Source organism: Styela clava, chromosome 11 (genome assembly GCF_964204865.1).
Source record: "Styela clava chromosome 11, kaStyClav1.hap1.2, whole genome shotgun sequence".
In the NCBI taxonomy this organism is placed as follows: domain Eukaryota; kingdom Metazoa; phylum Chordata; class Ascidiacea; order Stolidobranchia; family Styelidae; genus Styela; species Styela clava.
The window spans coordinates 8,884,610-8,901,667 of record NC_135260.1 but is presented as its reverse complement, the minus strand read 5'-3'; the positions used below and the strand labels follow the sequence as shown (position 1 = coordinate 8,901,667).

The window sequence follows — 17,058 nt, the reverse complement described above, 5'->3', positions numbered from 1 at the left end:
GCAATGTGTAGTCCTATCTGCTAACAAAGACTTGCCCGATCATCCGAATTAGATTCGTCCTCTTGCAAAATCATTCTGATATTGGTTAAGATGAATCTTGGTACCCAATAATTTTGCAGTTTTTTCAATACATTTATTTGTAACTGCATCGTGAAATCGAAACCGTAAGTATGATCACTCTTCGTATCCTGTTCTATAATATAAAAAACATTTAGATTGTCATAATAGTGTAGTATTTGCAGATAAACTTTCGTTTTTAACTTTGAGACATTTTATACCAAGTGCTGTCAAATTGATTTTATTTATATGAAGTATTTCGAATCTTTGCTCAGAAGACAGCTCTCGACAAGCAGTGACATTTCTCCAACTACTTCTGTAAAAATGGCTCACTCAATTTATCACTTTTGTCATTCCTAACGTGTGTAATATTTTTCTGTGACGTATAGTTACTGTTTCGTTTCATAGTGAATCAACTGTATAGTGTTTTGCTGATAAGAGTTTAATCGGTAGTGGTTCAAAGTTTTGTTACATTTATCTTCCTGTTGTCGTATGAATATCTTGAATGAAATATATAAAATGGAAGATTTATATGGTATGCAATATATAAAAAATGATACCTGCTATTACTTCTTTCAGGAAAGGAAGTGGAAGTGCAAATTTGCTGGTTCTTCTGTAATATTTATACTGAATTGCACTCAGTAATAACTTTTTTCTTTGACGAAGATCGGAAGAAATAGTTGTATCGTTTTGTATCACAGCTTTTGAAAGTCTTCGTAAATGTTCAGCGTCCATCCAAAATGCAATCAAGTGTTTCCCGTGTTTGGACGAATACACATAACGTCGGAAACTTCCCATTTTAGAAACGCCACCGAAGCAGAAAAATAGGATTTGATCTAAATTTTCCATCAAAGCTTGAGCTGAAAAGAAGTTTGAAAATGACAGTGGCACCTTATAAGATAAATTGCAAATACAAAGCAATCACAAAATATTGTAAAAGTTCTGTGTAAATGGCTCACGAGAATTGCTTTTTGAGTAATAATGGTCAAATTAAAACAGGAAAAAAATGTTAAATAAAATTTGAATGAGATGTTATATAGAGGTATTTAAAAAAGACAGGTAGAGAGAGAGAGAGGGAGAAGAGCCACTAAGTCCAACCTACGCAAAGCAAAGGTATTTTCATTATTCAACTCACTTGATTGTGTAGATCCAGCAATTCGCTTCATTTGTGAATCATACTTAGCCATTGTTACGCATGATGTTGATGCCATTATAAGAGCACAAAGTTTGTATTCATCCGCCGCCTTCGACTTGGAGAAGTCGGGAAAACGATTTTGGTACAACCAATCGCGCACAATATCATTGGCAATGTTGTACTTTCGCTTTTCTCTAGGCATTGGTGGATCGTAAATAAATTTCTTCCTTTTATTTGAATATGCAACTTTTTGACCAAAAATTGGTAGAAAGCAATATTTATTGAAGTAGTCACAAAATCCCGGATCTCGTGTCATTAGAATGTGGAAATCATAAACTTTGAGATCGCTGAGAAAAGCATCCGGATCTGAAAGAAAAAGGTACAATATGAATAAAGAGTCAACCAAGGAACTTTCAGAACAAAGGTAGAAAAGAGGAAATGGGAAAAAAACATACCAAAATTTGAAAAGTCTGTGACTATTGCAGTTTACTTTTTTACTTTTTTTTTACTTTTTGTTCGTTGTTTGAGCGTTCTATCAGCATGAAAATTCAATGAAATGTACATCTGACGACTACTACTACAATATATATATTTATATAAAATGGGATTTACATATTTATACCGGGGAGAAGAAAGCCGATAATACGACTTAATCATATGACGAACCACGGCCTCTCGTCCAGTTACGAGTTCATGCCGGGTATAGGATTAGTTATCCAGTTATTTAATACAGAAGCATAAACTTGTATGTATGGAGCCATGTTTGAAAGATAGCACATTTCCCGAGCGATCAATTTATGTAGTAATGTGCTTACAAAATATATTAAATAAAGGTATTATAGACGTCGTTATTATGGCAACGTGATACATTAAATCGCTAAATCACAAAGCTACGCAATTGAGACAATAACAGAAGATGCATTAAAGGGTGCCGTGCCTTCTTCTAGGTTGCCTTACCTACTCGTTAAAAATGACAGCGGAATTTGTAAATACAAAGATAATATTTTTTTTTTCACCGTAACGAAGCTGAAGTTTATTGAATGATTAGGGAACGTAATCTCGAATATCCATTTTCTCTTAAATGAGCTTAGCAGCGATTCACAAATAAAGAGTATATTCTCTCCTATAAATATACCATTTTTCTGTCTAAAGACCGAACTCATGTTCCGGAGATGATTAGGGTAAATACGCGAACTTTGAGCCTAATGGTGATTCGTACATCCAACACACCTTAACAATTTTTTTTTTTTATCTGCAGATATCGACAAAAAGTATGACTTCGTGAAAGTACTCTGTCCCATTTTTGATATTAATTTTTAATACATTTTCGTTTTCAAAAACTTATAAATTACTTTATATCTCTGACTAAACTGAAACTTTTACTCACCTTTTAAAAATCCTTGTTCGTCCATCTTGAGCGAGATAAAAATCAGTACCTGACGTTATGCATATCTATATTGAGCATTACAATTTAGTTCGAATAATTTTGAAATTTACAATATTATCTACTTTATGACGTCACAAACAAAAATATTCCTGTAGATAAGAAAGCCGAATTAAATTTGGGCTTGCCATGGCACTGAGTAAATGCGTCGACCGGCCAATCACCAAGTTTTTACTGGTTGGTCGTGTTAAAAAATCCCTCTTCACAAAAATAAATCAGCTATATTTAGAGGGTACTACTATGATATTGTGCATCGAATTGCATGCCTTTTGTGCTTGTTCATCTACTTCGGATCTGTCTTTTCCATTTAAATTAAATTTTTTATTTTTTTAAAAAATTTACCTAATATATGAGTCAGGATTCAAATCTTTATTTGTGCATATGTTTTTAATGATGTCAGCCTCTGTAAGCATTATAAAACAAACTGACCTATGGACCCGTGTACATAGTTCATGGAAAGTACAGTTTCGAACAACTTCCTTGATATACGTACGAGTCTCCATTGGCAGTCGCTAGCAAAACAGTTCAATAAAACTCAATCGACTTGTATTCGACATCGAATTAGGTAATTTCAGTATGTCAGTATGTCCTAAAATACTACATAAAATTCCGATTTTTTCTAACGGGATAACTCTACATGCAACGATCGTCAGAATGCTATCAAATAGCTTGAATTCGACCAGTCTAGTCTGTGTCGCAGTAGATGGTGCTACTTTTTGAACTTTTTTCTTTATCAAAATGTTGTATTTAATTCTTAAATAACACAAATTAAATACAATTTTTTTCAACTCAGATACTTTAGGGACTGTACTTATATTTGGAATTAGAAGAATCCTGGAAACAGGATGACGTTCAGCTTTACATTGTGCGGGATTGTTTGTTTGTTTTATGGGCTTATTGGTACAGTTTTGGGCAATGCTCAATGTCATATTTGTTTGGAGAAGCTTGGCGTACCTCAGACAGGAGAAGCAGGGCTGCCTGGTCCACAAGGGCCTCCGGGAAAGGCAGGACCTCCAGGATCACCGTGCGGGTGTTCAGACCCTGCTTTTAAAGATTTGAGGAAAGATTTGGAATATCTTCGAAATGAATTGGCAGGTAAGACGAATACATTTTCGAATTTATTCATTGTGCTCCCAAACTTTAAGACTTGAACTTCAAAATTATTTCATTTAAGCAAAATGTCTGACTAATCAGCACATTTCTTAATAAAAATCTTTTTTTTAATCCTCTCAATTCCAGATTTAAAAAAGCATGCAAAATTCAAACTCTTGACTTGGAGTAATGCTAGCAATGGGTTGGCTTATCGATTTTTTGAAGAGCATGTAACATATTTACAAGCCAAGAAAAACTGCGCAGCAGAGAACGCAAGAATTGCATCAGCGGGAATAAGAAAACTGACTACACGAAAGTACTATTTATTTATTGAAATTCTCATTTTAAAACACGCCATATGTGTTAATCTTTCTTTCTTGACGCATTTTTTCTACTTCAAATTAACGGCGTAACACGTGCTTGATCGGACTTTTCGCATCAATCGAATTTGCCCCAAAACTGTCTGTGCCATGATTTAATATAAAATAACACGTTCTAATAAATAACACATGGGTAAAATATTTGACGTTTTCCGTTAAAATATGTCTCCTAATTGATTTTAATTTTTATCTTTTCAGGGAGTTACTGAGTAGTATAGCCGACACAGTGTCCTACTTGTGGGTTGGACTTGACGACTTGAACAGAGGAAGAAGGTGGATTTGGTCAGATGGAATTCGTGACGTCAGATACCGTCGCCACACTCTGTGGCGCAGTGGGGAACCAAACAACGCTCGGGGTAACGAACATTGTGCTCTGATGAATATCGTTCGCCACGTAACAGGGGAAGTATCCTTGAACGACGTTCCTTGTGGCATAGGCTACGCAAATGCACCTTACATATGCGAGCGGGAACAATAACCATGTTATATTAAAATCATTCCAAGATGAATTTTTTCCCCAAGTTAAATATATCACATTGTGTAGCAAATGTTGTATAAAATAGATAGATTTCAGAACGTGTATTGTATCATTGTGTCCAATGTAACCAATGCATTGTATTACTGCTGTAGAATTTTTCAGTATTGGAAACTATAATATTAAATCATAAATTGCAGGCAGCGATGGGTTTCGAAATTTTAAAAACGGTTTCTTCTTCGTGTCGAACTCACTACCAGCAGGTTCCCCCATTTTCAAAATATGGATGTATGCCACTATTTGAGCTACATCTACATGACACGCGTTATCTAAATCTGATATATAACTTTTGAAACAAAAACAAGTGTTGGTTTACAGATTATCACAACATACAAAGAACCACTGATTGTGACGTGGGATACAAATAATATTGATTGCTATATCGAAATTTACGAGTCATTTTAACTCTGTGAATATCAGATGAAACCTCCCGTTTCGAATATCGTACGGCATAGGTGTTTTAGAGTTTGTTCAAATAAAGGTCTGTCGAATAGGCACACAATAAGATGAAAATCATTGTGTAATGATATATTCGGGTTCATGAACCAACTTGTGACAAAGATAAATATATTATGCCCGAGTAAGCAATTTTGAATTGAAGATTAAATATGCAGTAAAACAATGCAGCAAATCAACTAAATTTTCGAGAGATTTCAAAACATTATTTAGTCATAAGTTTTTTATTGGTAATATTCATCAAAATTGCAATGAAAATGTATTTGTTTTTGTCTCATTTATACTGTTAGTGAATTTTCTCATACAAATATGGAATATTATTGTCAAAAAAACTGTGTAAAATTATTATATTTTACGGACTTTACAGGAATAAAAGGAAAGTAAATATTTTGAGCATAATTTTGAAATGAACTTTGCTCCTCAGTTGAAAGATATAAGGCAGCTGCACTGCTGCAAGTCTAGACTTCGAGTTTGCAAATCTAATATCGCTGATTCCTGCAATAATGTTGATATTATTTGTACTCAAGATGAATTTTAATCAGTCAAATCGTTTCAATAATTTTTCTAAAATATCGTTACAGTATAGATAACTCGTTGTAGAAAAGTGAATATGCCATGGGAGTAACTGTCAGAGTGAACTTTAAAGCATTAGAAATATTAAAAACATTGACTTCGGGAAGTGAGGATTCGAGGAAGAAATTTTGAACGTTTATAGCGTAAAAAAGTCCATGGTCGTGGCAAGCTCACCATACTAAACCAAGTGGTTCTGTATTACTTCAGGAGAGAAAAAATATATATCAATATACATATATAGTGGGTACCCCGGTACCCCAACTCCAATACGTTTTATAAAACTAATTATATAGATCGTAAATTTGTATGGCTTCACCAGCCTATATATAGTAATCTTAAATGTTTTTCGATGGTCTCATATTTTAAATTTAAAGAAGGTTCAGGAGCCAGTATTAGAATCATTACATTCTCTACAGTATACGCTATATCTTCTGAGCCATGTTGCTGAATAATAATCGAATTACACATGCATTCATTTTAGAGTTTTATGTCATACAATATATAATAAAGGTAATCTGAAACCAAATGGCTGTAAGAGCTGCACTTGCTTTATTCATTGTTTGTGGTTCAATAGGTATCTATTCGGGTTTCGCAAGTATAGATCTTGGATCTTGTCGTCTTTCGTGTGATCAAAACGAGGACGGAGCAAATGAAAATCTTGGATTTCCTAGAAGGGCTGTCGGCCCTCCGGGAAAAGCCGGGAAAATCGGCCAAAAGGGAGATCGTGGACTTCCTGGTTTACCAGGGCCTACAGGAGAACCGGGACTTCCTTGCCGTTGCTCTGAATTTGATGTTGTGTCAAGGAAAATAGAATCGCTGGAAACAAAATTATCTGGTACAGTGTGATATAAAACCTTTTTGATAAATTCCTCCATTTGCACATTTTGAAAATATGCATCTTCCCTAAATATAAAATAATATTTCAGTATTTCTTCCCAGAAATCAACAATTCATTCCTGGGGAACGCTGATGTACATAATATATATATATATATATATATGATAGAATAGTTTAAGTAATTTTGTTACATACAGTAATTATAAGTTATAATTTATAACCAATTCCAGGAAGATGTCACTAACAGCAAAATTCCCACTTTCAAAACTGTTACACACTGAATTTTTTATAGTTTTTCGTTGTCTTATTACTATGACGTATTATTGAATTTGCTTTCCTCTTCTTTAGCAACAAAAACAAATCTGCCCCGTATCATAAACTTCTGGTGTTTATGGGAAAGCTATGAATAGTTTAAAAAATTATATACAAAACTTTACTGAGAATGATGATACAACTTCATCGATCATCGTTCGACTTCCAATAATAATATTCTTGTTGGCGTCAGTTACTTAATCAATTACATCTACATAACTTTGTATTTGAAAGTCTTCAAGAACTTGGTGACACATTGGACTAAAGCTAGCAACGGTTTCTGGTATCGACTTTTCGACGAAGCAAAGAGTTATCCAGATGCAAAAGAAAGCTGCTTATCACACAATGCTAGACTTGCTTCGGCGGGGATAAGGGACGCAACTGTCCGGCAGTGAGTGAATATTTAATAAAATTGTCTTCTTCATTTGGGGATATGGAAGTACGGATTCATAAAACAATGTAGAACCTGTTTTGAGTTCCACACAGACTTGAGTTTCAATTAGACCTGAGTGTTTTTAAATCATTATCGAAAAGGCCGCCCGATAGAGGATAGAGAACTTTTCGATTATGTTGTAAAAATGCAATAACGGCAATGTCAATGTCGATTTTATTCACGAGATGCGTCTTGTCTGTCAGATTATACTGCATATACTGGCAATAATTTTACGACATGATTGTTCAGGGAACTACAAAATGGAATATTGGCTTCAATTTCAAACTGCTGGATCGGACTGGATGACGTCACACAAGAAGGACGATTTATTTGGTCGGATAATGTCGATGACTTAACTGTCGATCATTCCTTATGGTTATCTGGAGAACCAAATAATGCGAATGGAGGTGAAGATTGCGCTGTGGTATTTAGACAAAATAACAGATTGTACCTAAATGATGGAAACTGTCCATATACCACAAAGTATTTGTGTGAAAAAATATAAGCAGAAAATATGGAGAAATTAATATTATTTAAAATCAAATTTTTAAAACAAATCATTTCATCATAATATCATATACCGAAACTGAAGACCGTTTTAACATAGCATTAAACACAAACATTTCTCTCAAATCAGGGCTGGATTTCGACAATGAGTCCTAGTCTAGGCCTAGGGTGGCGAGTCCCTGTCCCGCGGGTCACATGCTCATGTTTTTCCTTAGACCCGCCGAGTTACGAATTGATGCAAGGAACATGGTAACATGTAAGCAATAAAATCAATAATAAAACACGCCTTGATTCAATCTAACAATAAGTGAACTATATCTGTATGCATCTCCTGACAACAATGTTGTAACAATGTTTATGGCATAACAATAAAATTGATCTGTTCATTTCTCGCAATTTGTCTTGTTACAGCGGTTCTCTTTCGGAGATACATGAATCAAATAGGGCAGCAGAACGTTTTTAGTGTAATTGGAACGAGCTCATACTTTGTAGTTTATTCCTTTCCCGCTTGCAATGCCGTATGGAAAACCAAATTTTATAGACCCAAATTAACGCTGTCCTGATATAGGTGCTGCATGTGTAAAACTGAAAAACTACACAACATCAACCAGGGGATATAAGACTTGAGGAAACGAAGCGACAGCGAGTTTCTCATTATAGTCAAATATCTCATATATCTATGACCCACTGTCTTCTTTTCCATAATGAAAATATATAAGCTGACGCAATCATTAAGAGGTTCGCCATCCCTGTCCTATGCTATGCCATTTGTGATTCCCCTCTTTTACAATGACGTTATATCGATTACATTATGACGTCATATTTGACTTTTTAAGGATGTGTAAAATGTGATATGGTGTCGTAAATGAAATTGTGAATTGCGTCAAATGCGAAATTTTAACTACAAGTAAGATAGGCTGATCACCCAAGTATAGTACCAGATTGTATAGTAAGTTGAATTCAATAAACCTTTAACAAACTCAAGTTGTAATAAAACTTCATGACACCAGAAATGGCCCAACTACCGACAAATGAACCATTAGTGATACATAAAATTTATATGATATCATAATTGAATGATTGATATTTCAAAGCTAAATGTCGGGGCCCTTAAGGCTTAGAGCCCATCATTTACCTCTGTACACCATTTTGCTTATCCTTGACGCAGTGGTCAAACGAAGCTTGTTTTGTGAATCTGGAAGATGGAAAGGTCATTTACCTTTGCGCTAGACTTCAGACAAATATTCGAGTTTCGTGGTGAAGAGTTACCAATACCAACGAGGAAGTATAGTTAAACATTAACCGAACGACAATGAAGCAAATCAGTCAATATATATTGTAATAAGTTATATTATACAAAAGCAGACAAGAGACACGCGCTTATCGTGCGTTTCATTTTTATTTACTAAGCTGAATCACAGGTGTGTCTTCGTTGAAATTGTGATTCCGACTCCCAACTCTGAGGCGTTTCATAAAACTACTCAGACAAAAGGCGACAGTATTTGACTCGACTATCCCGGTTTGCATACTGAAGTGAAGACAGTACAGAATATTGAAAATTACAGAAAATTTTGTCTGTTGATTGATTCTGGGCATTATCAGAATTATAACTCTTTCTGCATTATATCTCTTGCGACATGTTGCTGAATATTAATCAAATTACGCATGTATTCATGTTAGAGTTTTATGGCAAACATTATATTATAAAAGTAATCTAAAACCAAATGGCTGCAAGAGCTACACTTGCTTTCGCCATAGTTTGTGGTTCAATATGTATTTCTCCGGGGTTCGCAAGTATAGAGCTTAGATCTTGTCGTCTTTCGTGCGATCAAAACGAGGACGGAGCAAATGAAAATCTTGGATTTCCTACAAGGGCAGTTGGCCCTCCGGGAAAGGCCGGTAAAATCGGTCAAAAGGGAGATCGTGGACTTCCTGGTTTACCAGGGCCTACAGGAGAACCAGGTCTTCCTTGTCACTGCTCTGAATTCGATAATGTGTCGAGAAAAATGGAATTGCTGCAGACAGAATTATCTGGTAAGAGGAATCAAACAGAATATATACGATGAGTCGGGGCTCCCGAAGTATGCGAACCAAGATGGCGGACATCGGAATGTAATATGTGTACTATGTTAGGGTTAGGCCATAATTTTAGGTATAAATACTACGGGAAGCACTTGGCTAGTCTTCAAACTGATAATAGGACTAAAATAAAGAAAATTGGAAACAAATTATGGCCTAACCCTAACCTGTTACCCATGTTACGTTCCGATGTCCGCCATCTTGGTTCGCATACTTCGGGAGCACCGATGAGTCTAATCTTAAAAACCTAAAACTGGTAAATCAATACTAAGAATGTAACGCTATTAAAGAATCTAGAGTATGGTGAAATGTATTATTTCTGTTATATGAAAAAAAGACCAATAGGAAAATATACCATGCATTGGTGCCTTACCACGGTGGGGCATCAAAAGTAATCCAACTCGACTTTGCTGTCACCGAGGAGGATAAGGACAAGTGTGACGAAATAAAAAGGTGATCACTTTAATTGAAGCATCCCCTTGTTTTAAATAATTATTGGGAAGCAAGAGGGAAAAGCTAATACCTTCCCAATAACTTCAACCATCTTTTAGTAATATAAATGTTAGTATCTATTTTTTTCATAAAAACGATAACAAAGAATTTAGCAAAAGGATCCGAATGAACACTTCGTTTCCGAATAATAATACTTTAGTGAACAACATTAAGCCCATCAGCTCTATATTGTGAAACTTGATAACACATAAATGAGCATTGCTGCAGATATAAACACGAAAGACAGATGACTAAATACATCCAACGCAAAGTCAGCAAAACTCAGGCTAATTCTTAAAATAATTGTGCTGAATGTTACATGAAGATGTGTCCGTGAATTAAGAAAATCAACACAATTTGAAATAACGGGCCCTGTATGATGAAACTGTATATAGGTATTATTTTTTTCAACGCAAAATACCCAGCATTGGAAGTGTAATTGTGGCTTTTAAAACTGTTTTTTGTTTTCCGCTTTATATTGTACTTGATCTTGACAGCCTTTCATAATTTTTTTCCGAATGAGCATCTGTGACCTGACGTTGATAGAAATTCTAACATAAAAACGAAATTGTTGCTTTTATGAAAAACATATATATATTCCCGTGTAACGAAGCAAAAATGCATAATATATTGCAGAAGCAAAATTAAGGCTGAACTAGTTGTCGAGCACATCATTTTTCGTTCGAATAGCAGTTTTACATTAGTGCTCGGACTATGAGTACTCCCAACAATGTTCCAAGTTTTATATAATTCATTAAAACTTGTATCATATACAAGGTCATTTAATGCCACACATATTTATCATCATTAGTTCAAACTATCTACTCTGCTTGTCCCAATACAACAAAAAGGCGTATATTGTGACAATCAATAATTGGAATCTCCTGAAATATCTCAGATTTGAAAGACTTCAGTTTGAAGGCACAAGGTTGGACTAAAGCTAGCAACGGTTTCTGGTATCGACTTTTCGATGAAACAATGAGTTATCCAGATGCAAAAGAAAGCTGCCAATCATTCAATGCTAGACTTGCTTCGGCGGGGATAAGGGACGCAACTGTCCGGCAGTGAGTAAATACTTCTTTTGCATTTAGTTATATGAAAGTACAAGTTTATAAAGCGATTTAGAATTTATATTTTGAGTCCCATTCAGAGACGATGTTTCAATTAGACCTGAGCGTTTTCAAACCATTACCGAAGAGACCGCCAGGCAGAGAACTTTTCGATAATAGTGTAAAAATGCAATAACGGCAATGTCAATGTCGATTTTATTCACGAGATGCATCTTGTCCGTCTGATAATACTGCATACTGGCAATAATTTCACGACATGATTGTTCAGGAAACTACAAAATGGAATATTGAGTTCAATTTCAAACTGCTGGATCGGACTGGATGACGTCACACAAGAAGGAAGATTTATTTGGTCGGATGATGTCGATGACTCAACTGTTGATCATTCCTTGTGGTCTACTGGAGAACCAAATAATTCGGGAGGAGTTGAAGATTGCGCTATGATATTCAGACACAATAACAGATTGTACCTAAATGATGGAGCATGTCAATATGCCACAAAGTATTTGTGTGAAAAAATATGAGCAGAAAATATGGAAAAATTAGTTTCATTCAAAATCAAATTTTTAGAACAAATCATTTCACCATAATATCATACACAGAAACTCAATTCTTTTTAACATAGCATTAAACACAAACATTTCTCTTAAATCAGGGCTTGATTTTGACAATGAGGACCCTAGCCTAAGCCATGGATGGCGAATCACTGACCCGCGGGTCACAAGGTGACCAGCCATGTTTTTTCTTAGACGCGCCAAGTTACGGATTAATGCAAAGAACATAGTAACATGTAAGCAATGAAATTAATCATAAAACCCGACTTGATTCAATCCAACAATAAGCAAACTATATCTGTATGTAGCTCCTGACAACAATGTTGTAACAATGTTTATGGCATAACAATAAAATTAATCTGTTCATTTCTCGCAATTTGTCTTGTTACAGCGGTTCTCTTTCGGAAATACCTGAATCAAATCGGGCAGCAGAACGTTTTTAGTGTAGTTGGAACGAGCTCATACTTTGCAATTTATTTATTTCTCGCATGCAATGCCATATGGGAAACCAAGTTTTATAGACCTAACTTAACGACTTCTGTAATCATAATAACAATGGAGCATGATGGTAGTAACCTTATCGTAATTTGGAGCCAATCGAAAAGTATACTTTGCTCAGTGGAATTCCCGTTCAAACCCTTTTAAAACCATGGAAAGATTTGTGGTGGTAATATTATATTTGTCCCAGTCCTGATATAAGTGCTGCATATGTAAAGCTGAGAAACTACACAACACCAACCAAAGATTAAGTGACTTGCGGAAACGATGCAACAGCGAGTTTCTCATTATTGTCAAGTATCTCATATATCTATGACTGTCTTCTTTTCCATAATAAAAATATATATGTTTCAATAAAAAAAGGTTCACCATCCCTGCCCTACGTTATGCCAATTGCGAGGCCCCTCTTTTACAATGAGGGTATATCGATTACATTATGACGTCATATTGACCTTTTAAGGTTGTCTAAAAATGCGATTATGGCGTCTAATCAATAATTTGAATTGAGTCAAATACTAAATTTCAGCTACAACTAAGATACGATGATCCCCCAACTAGATTGGATAGTAAGTTGAATTCATAGAACTTCATGGACCCAGAAATAGCCCAATTACCGATAAATAAACCATTAGTGGTACCAACGACTAACATACCGGTGGTACATAAAATTTATATGATATCATAATTAAATGATTGATTTTTTAAAATTGAATGTCCCTTATTTACCGCCGTACAACATTTTGCTCATCCTTGACGCAGAGGTCAAATGAAGCTTGTTTTGTGAATCTGGTAGATAGAAAGGTCATCTACCTTTGCGCCCGACTTGAAAGACAAATATTCGAGTTTTGTGGTGACGAGTTACCAATACCAACGAGGAAGTATAGTTAAACATTAACCGAACGACAATGAAGCAAATTAGTCAGTATATTGGTATAACGCGTTAATAGGACCATTGCCCCGGTTGTTTTTTCGGTATAATAAAAAATATTCGAAAAATACCTCAATATCGGTTGCACAGACTGTCTACACTAGCCATATTCTCCCGACATGGTTCATTTTTCGCTCGCAAAGCCTTCGCCGAACGTCGACGGGGCGACGCCGATCTTGCCCCGATTGCTCATTGTATATCGTATTCTCTCTTTTATGTTCCACTCGCCGCGTTTGTCTCGTTTGTTTTCTGTTTCTTTTACTAAATCATCGGGGCCGATCGGGGCTAGCCCCGAAATTATGACGACACAATGCCGACGTTTCTTACAACAACGTGTTGACATATTCACGCATTCCATCTCGTTCGTTGGTTGCTTGAAGAGTTGATAGTTTCCTCGCCTTCGTTTTTGTCGCTTGTTTCGCTATTTGAATCTGTTAGAGACCTTTAGTCCATTTGCTTTCGATTTTTCACATTCCTTTTGAGCTGCTCACTTCTTTCCGGCTTCGCATTTCTTAGCCTTAGACCTCATAATGAATAAGGTTGATGCACTCCTTCGCACTCTGTTTTCGCAGCTGCCGCTGGAACAAAATTTAGAAGTACAACGACTTGGGCCTTATCGACCAAAAAATTGTTCACTGGAACAATCTCATGACGGAGGAAAGCGTCGGCGTACATTCTGCGCAGAAACTTGGTATAAAAAACACAAATGGTTGTGTTACAGCGAGGACAAAAATGCACTTTTTTGTTTTTATTGCCTACTTTTTGCTACCGCCCGTGACTCACGTTGGTGTAAATTTGGTTTTAGAGATCTTAAACATCTTTCCGAGCGTGCCAGGGATCATCAATCTCCTATGGAGCATCTGGACAGTGCAGTAAAATACCGAACATTCGGAAATGTTAATATTGCAGCACAGTTGGATGAAGATGGCGCGGTTTGTATTCGTCCGCACAACCAAAACGTCGAGAAAAACCGCCATGTTCTCGGTCGATTGATAGATGTTTTAAAGTTCATTGGTTGTCACGAGTTGTCCCTCCGTGGGCACGATGAACGGGCTGGCTCTTCTAATAGAGGGGTATTTTCGGATATGGTGGAATACACCGCATCCCTAGATACAGTATTGAGAGATCATCTTGATGCCGCAACTGTTTCGGAAGGAACATCTAAGGATATCCAAAATGATTTGCTCGACTCAATGTATAAAATTTATTTCCAACATTTGGCTCTGGAAATTGAGAATTGCCAGTTCCTTTCGATTCAGTCTGACGAGACAACTGACATCACGTGCGTTTCCCAACTGGCTGTGATTTTTCGGTTTGTGAAAGATGGTAAACCTACCGAGAGATTTCACAGCTTTGTACCAATCGTTGATCGCACGGCTTGCGGGATATCGGCTGTACTGAAAGAAGTGATACAGCCTTACAACGCGAAGCTAAAATTGATAGCTCAAACTTATGACGGCGCGGCAGTCATGAGTGGGTCGAAACATGGTGTTCAAGTTTATATAAAAGAAGATTTTTCTCATGCGCATTTTTTACATTGTTATGCACACCAATTTAACCTCGTTATTAAAAATATGTGTCTTGATACCCCTCTCGTCCGTATATTTTTTGCAAATGTTTCGGGGTTTTCTTCATTTTTTCCGTTTCGCCGAAGCGCTCTGACCTCTTTCGACAGATATGTAGCCGCCGTCTCCCAGCTTGTGCACCAACACGTTGGAACTTCCAATCACGCGTGGTGCAGGGCGTGTCCGAAATTAGGTCTGAGCTCATTGAGTGTTTCAATGGCATTCAGAGCTCTCCGGTTTGGGACGAACGGTCTGTGAGGGAGGCGGCAGGTCTACAGCGTCTGCTAGAAGATGGTGATTTTTTATTTTTTCTCGCTTTTTTCTCCACGATATTCTATCACGTGGATGTATTATACGGCGCATTGCAGTCAAGGCTAATGGATGGAGCGTCTGTGCAGTCGTGTATTTCAGACTTCTGCGATGCTGTATCTCGTATCCGGGAAACAATAAAATACGACGACACATGGAGTGCTTCTTTACGCCTGCGTCTGCGCACTGAACACCTTGCCGCGTTCTCTTTGATGAACCCCAAAAATTTCAAAATTTGCACGTCAATTTCCCATCCATTTGTTGGCTACTGTCTCCAAATTTTACCCCATGATAAAGTGGGTAAATTGGAAAATGAATTGCGATGTATATACACCAATCAAACTTTTTTGAACATCACATCAACTTGCGCGCTCTATGGGTTCCTCATAGATAACACTCTAGTAACTACCTTTGCGGCGTCTGCAAAATTTCTGGACATCATTTTGACGACGCCTATTTCTTCCGCCGACGCAGAGCGAACATTCAGCACGCTGAAGCGTATTAAAACGTATCTCAGAAACACAATGAAGCAAGATAGATTAAATTCCTTAGCTGTTTTATCCATTCACAGAGACGTTATTTCTGGGATGCATGACTTTTATCAGCGCGTTATTGAGCATTTTGCTTCCAAGAAACCGCGGCGCGTTTGCATATATGTTCAAGCAGTAGAAGTCTAGCAGCATATATATCTATGAGTGAGCGACGCATGTCCTTACCTTTGCATTACTTTTCCTTTCTTCATAGTAACGTTTTAAACCTTATTTTAGGTTTTGTCTGCTTTCCCGAAGCTTCTGTTAATATGTCATTGTATTTATCTGGGTAAATATTGCCTTTCCTTTTGAAAGAGGTTTCAAAATAAACTATGTCTATATTTATTAATCCCTTGACTTGGACCGGTTTTAAAGACACTTTCCTATCGTTAAAAATTGTCGCTTTTGCCGATTGGTTGTTACCGATGGAATGGGTTTTATACTCATAAAATGATGGGAGAACTTACAGCGCTCATCCTGTCCCCGTAGATGGGGGTGACTTGGTCCGGCAGTAGCTTGCCCCGGTTGTCAAAATGACCACGCGCCGCCACTGGACAAGAGACACGCACTCATCGTGCGTTAATTTTTATTTATCAAGCTGAATCACAGGTGTGTCTTTGTCGAAATTGTGATTCCGACTCCCAACTCTGAGACGTTTTATAAAACTAACCCGACAAAAGGCGACAGTATTTGACTCGGCTATCCTGGATTACATACTAAAGCGAGAACAATGCAGAATATTAAAAAATAAATAAAATTTCGACTGTCGATTGGTTCTGGGTTGTATCAGAATCATTACTTTCTCTGCATTATATTTTCTGAGCCATGTTGCTGAATAATATTTGAACTATGCATGTATTTGTTTTAGAGTTTTATGACAAACAATAAATAATAAAGATAATCTAAAATCCAATGGCTATAAAAGCTACACTTGCTCTCTTCATTGTTTGTAACAATGTTTATATCATAACAATAAAATTAAATTGTTCATTTCTCGCAATTTGTCTTGTTACAGCTGTTCTCTTTCAGAAATACATGAATCAAATAGGGCAGCAGAACGTTTTTAGTGTAATTGGAACGAGCTCATACTTTGCAGTAATAATGTGTCTTGGTTTAATTTTTTGATCGTAGCCGGATTTAAGTTAATTTGTATGACGCAGTTAAGTGACGTCATAATAGCGCACTGTGACTTAGGCAGAAATGTGTCTATGACTTGGGGACATACGCAATTTTGCAACTTTACTATATGCACCAGTCCTGAAAACTAAACCT

General features: G+C 36.5%; 4 protein-coding genes across 4 annotated transcripts; 3 read left to right on the top strand and 1 right to left on the bottom strand.

Moving 5' to 3' along the window:
• Positions 1–20: 20 nt before the first annotated feature.
• On the bottom strand, positions 21–2,658 carry LOC144429814 (uncharacterized). The gene is made up of 4 exons (XM_078118026.1): positions 2,580–2,658; positions 1,193–1,558; positions 618–917; positions 21–193 (listed from the first exon to the last, which is right to left on the bottom strand). Exons 1-4 carry the CDS (start codon positions 2,602–2,604, stop codon positions 21–23), a joined length of 864 nt encoding a protein of 287 aa, XP_077974152.1. The 5' UTR covers positions 2,605–2,658.
• A 794-nt stretch (positions 2,659–3,452) lies between these two features.
• Positions 3,453–5,409, top strand: LOC120347953 (C-type lectin mannose-binding isoform-like). The gene is made up of 3 exons (XM_039418064.2): positions 3,453–3,731; positions 3,876–4,044; positions 4,307–5,409. The coding sequence occupies exons 1-3, from the start codon at positions 3,482–3,484 to the stop codon at positions 4,584–4,586; spliced, it is 699 nt and encodes a 232-aa protein (XP_039273998.1). The 5' UTR covers positions 3,453–3,481; the 3' UTR covers positions 4,587–5,409.
• Positions 5,410–6,154: 745 nt separating this feature from the next.
• LOC120347222 (C-type lectin lectoxin-Enh5-like) lies at positions 6,155–8,649 on the top strand. The gene is made up of 3 exons (XM_039417129.2): positions 6,155–6,507; positions 7,056–7,212; positions 7,504–8,649. The coding sequence occupies exons 1-3, from the start codon at positions 6,198–6,200 to the stop codon at positions 7,757–7,759; spliced, it is 723 nt and encodes a 240-aa protein (XP_039273063.2). The 5' UTR covers positions 6,155–6,197; the 3' UTR covers positions 7,760–8,649.
• A 548-nt stretch (positions 8,650–9,197) lies between these two features.
• On the top strand, positions 9,198–12,316 carry LOC144429840 (C-type lectin mannose-binding isoform-like). The gene is made up of 3 exons (XM_078118059.1): positions 9,198–9,795; positions 11,231–11,396; positions 11,671–12,316. The coding sequence occupies exons 1-3, from the start codon at positions 9,486–9,488 to the stop codon at positions 11,924–11,926; spliced, it is 732 nt and encodes a 243-aa protein (XP_077974185.1). The 5' UTR covers positions 9,198–9,485; the 3' UTR covers positions 11,927–12,316.
• Positions 12,317–17,058: the final 4,742 nt, after the last annotated feature.

Coding starts and splice junctions, on each gene's coding strand:
- LOC144429814 (XM_078118026.1), bottom strand. CDS start 2,604: ATGGACGAACAAGGATTTTTAAAAG. Junction 1,559..2,579: donor CGAACAAGGATTTTTAAAAG/GTGAGTAAAAGT, acceptor TTTTTCTTTCAG/ATCCGGATGCTTTTCTCAGC. Junction 918..1,192: donor TGCTGGATCTACACAATCAA/GTGAGTTGAATA, acceptor ACTTCTTTTCAG/CTCAAGCTTTGATGGAAAAT.
- LOC120347953 (XM_039418064.2), top strand. CDS start 3,482: ATGACGTTCAGCTTTACATTGTGCGGGATTGTTTGTTTGTTTTATGGG. Junction 3,732..3,875: donor TCTTCGAAATGAATTGGCAG/GTAAGACGAATA, acceptor TCTCAATTCCAG/ATTTAAAAAAGCATGCAAAA. Junction 4,045..4,306: donor AGAAAACTGACTACACGAAA/GTACTATTTATT, acceptor TTATCTTTTCAG/GGAGTTACTGAGTAGTATAG.
- LOC120347222 (XM_039417129.2), top strand. CDS start 6,198: ATGGCTGTAAGAGCTGCACTTGCTTTATTCATTGTTTGTGGTTCAATA. Junction 6,508..7,055: donor GCTGGAAACAAAATTATCTG/GTACAGTGTGAT, acceptor TGTATTTGAAAG/TCTTCAAGAACTTGGTGACA. Junction 7,213..7,503: donor AGGGACGCAACTGTCCGGCA/GTGAGTGAATAT, acceptor ATGATTGTTCAG/GGAACTACAAAATGGAATAT.
- LOC144429840 (XM_078118059.1), top strand. CDS start 9,486: ATGGCTGCAAGAGCTACACTTGCTTTCGCCATAGTTTGTGGTTCAATA. Junction 9,796..11,230: donor GCTGCAGACAGAATTATCTG/GTAAGAGGAATC, acceptor GAAATATCTCAG/ATTTGAAAGACTTCAGTTTG. Junction 11,397..11,670: donor AGGGACGCAACTGTCCGGCA/GTGAGTAAATAC, acceptor ATGATTGTTCAG/GAAACTACAAAATGGAATAT.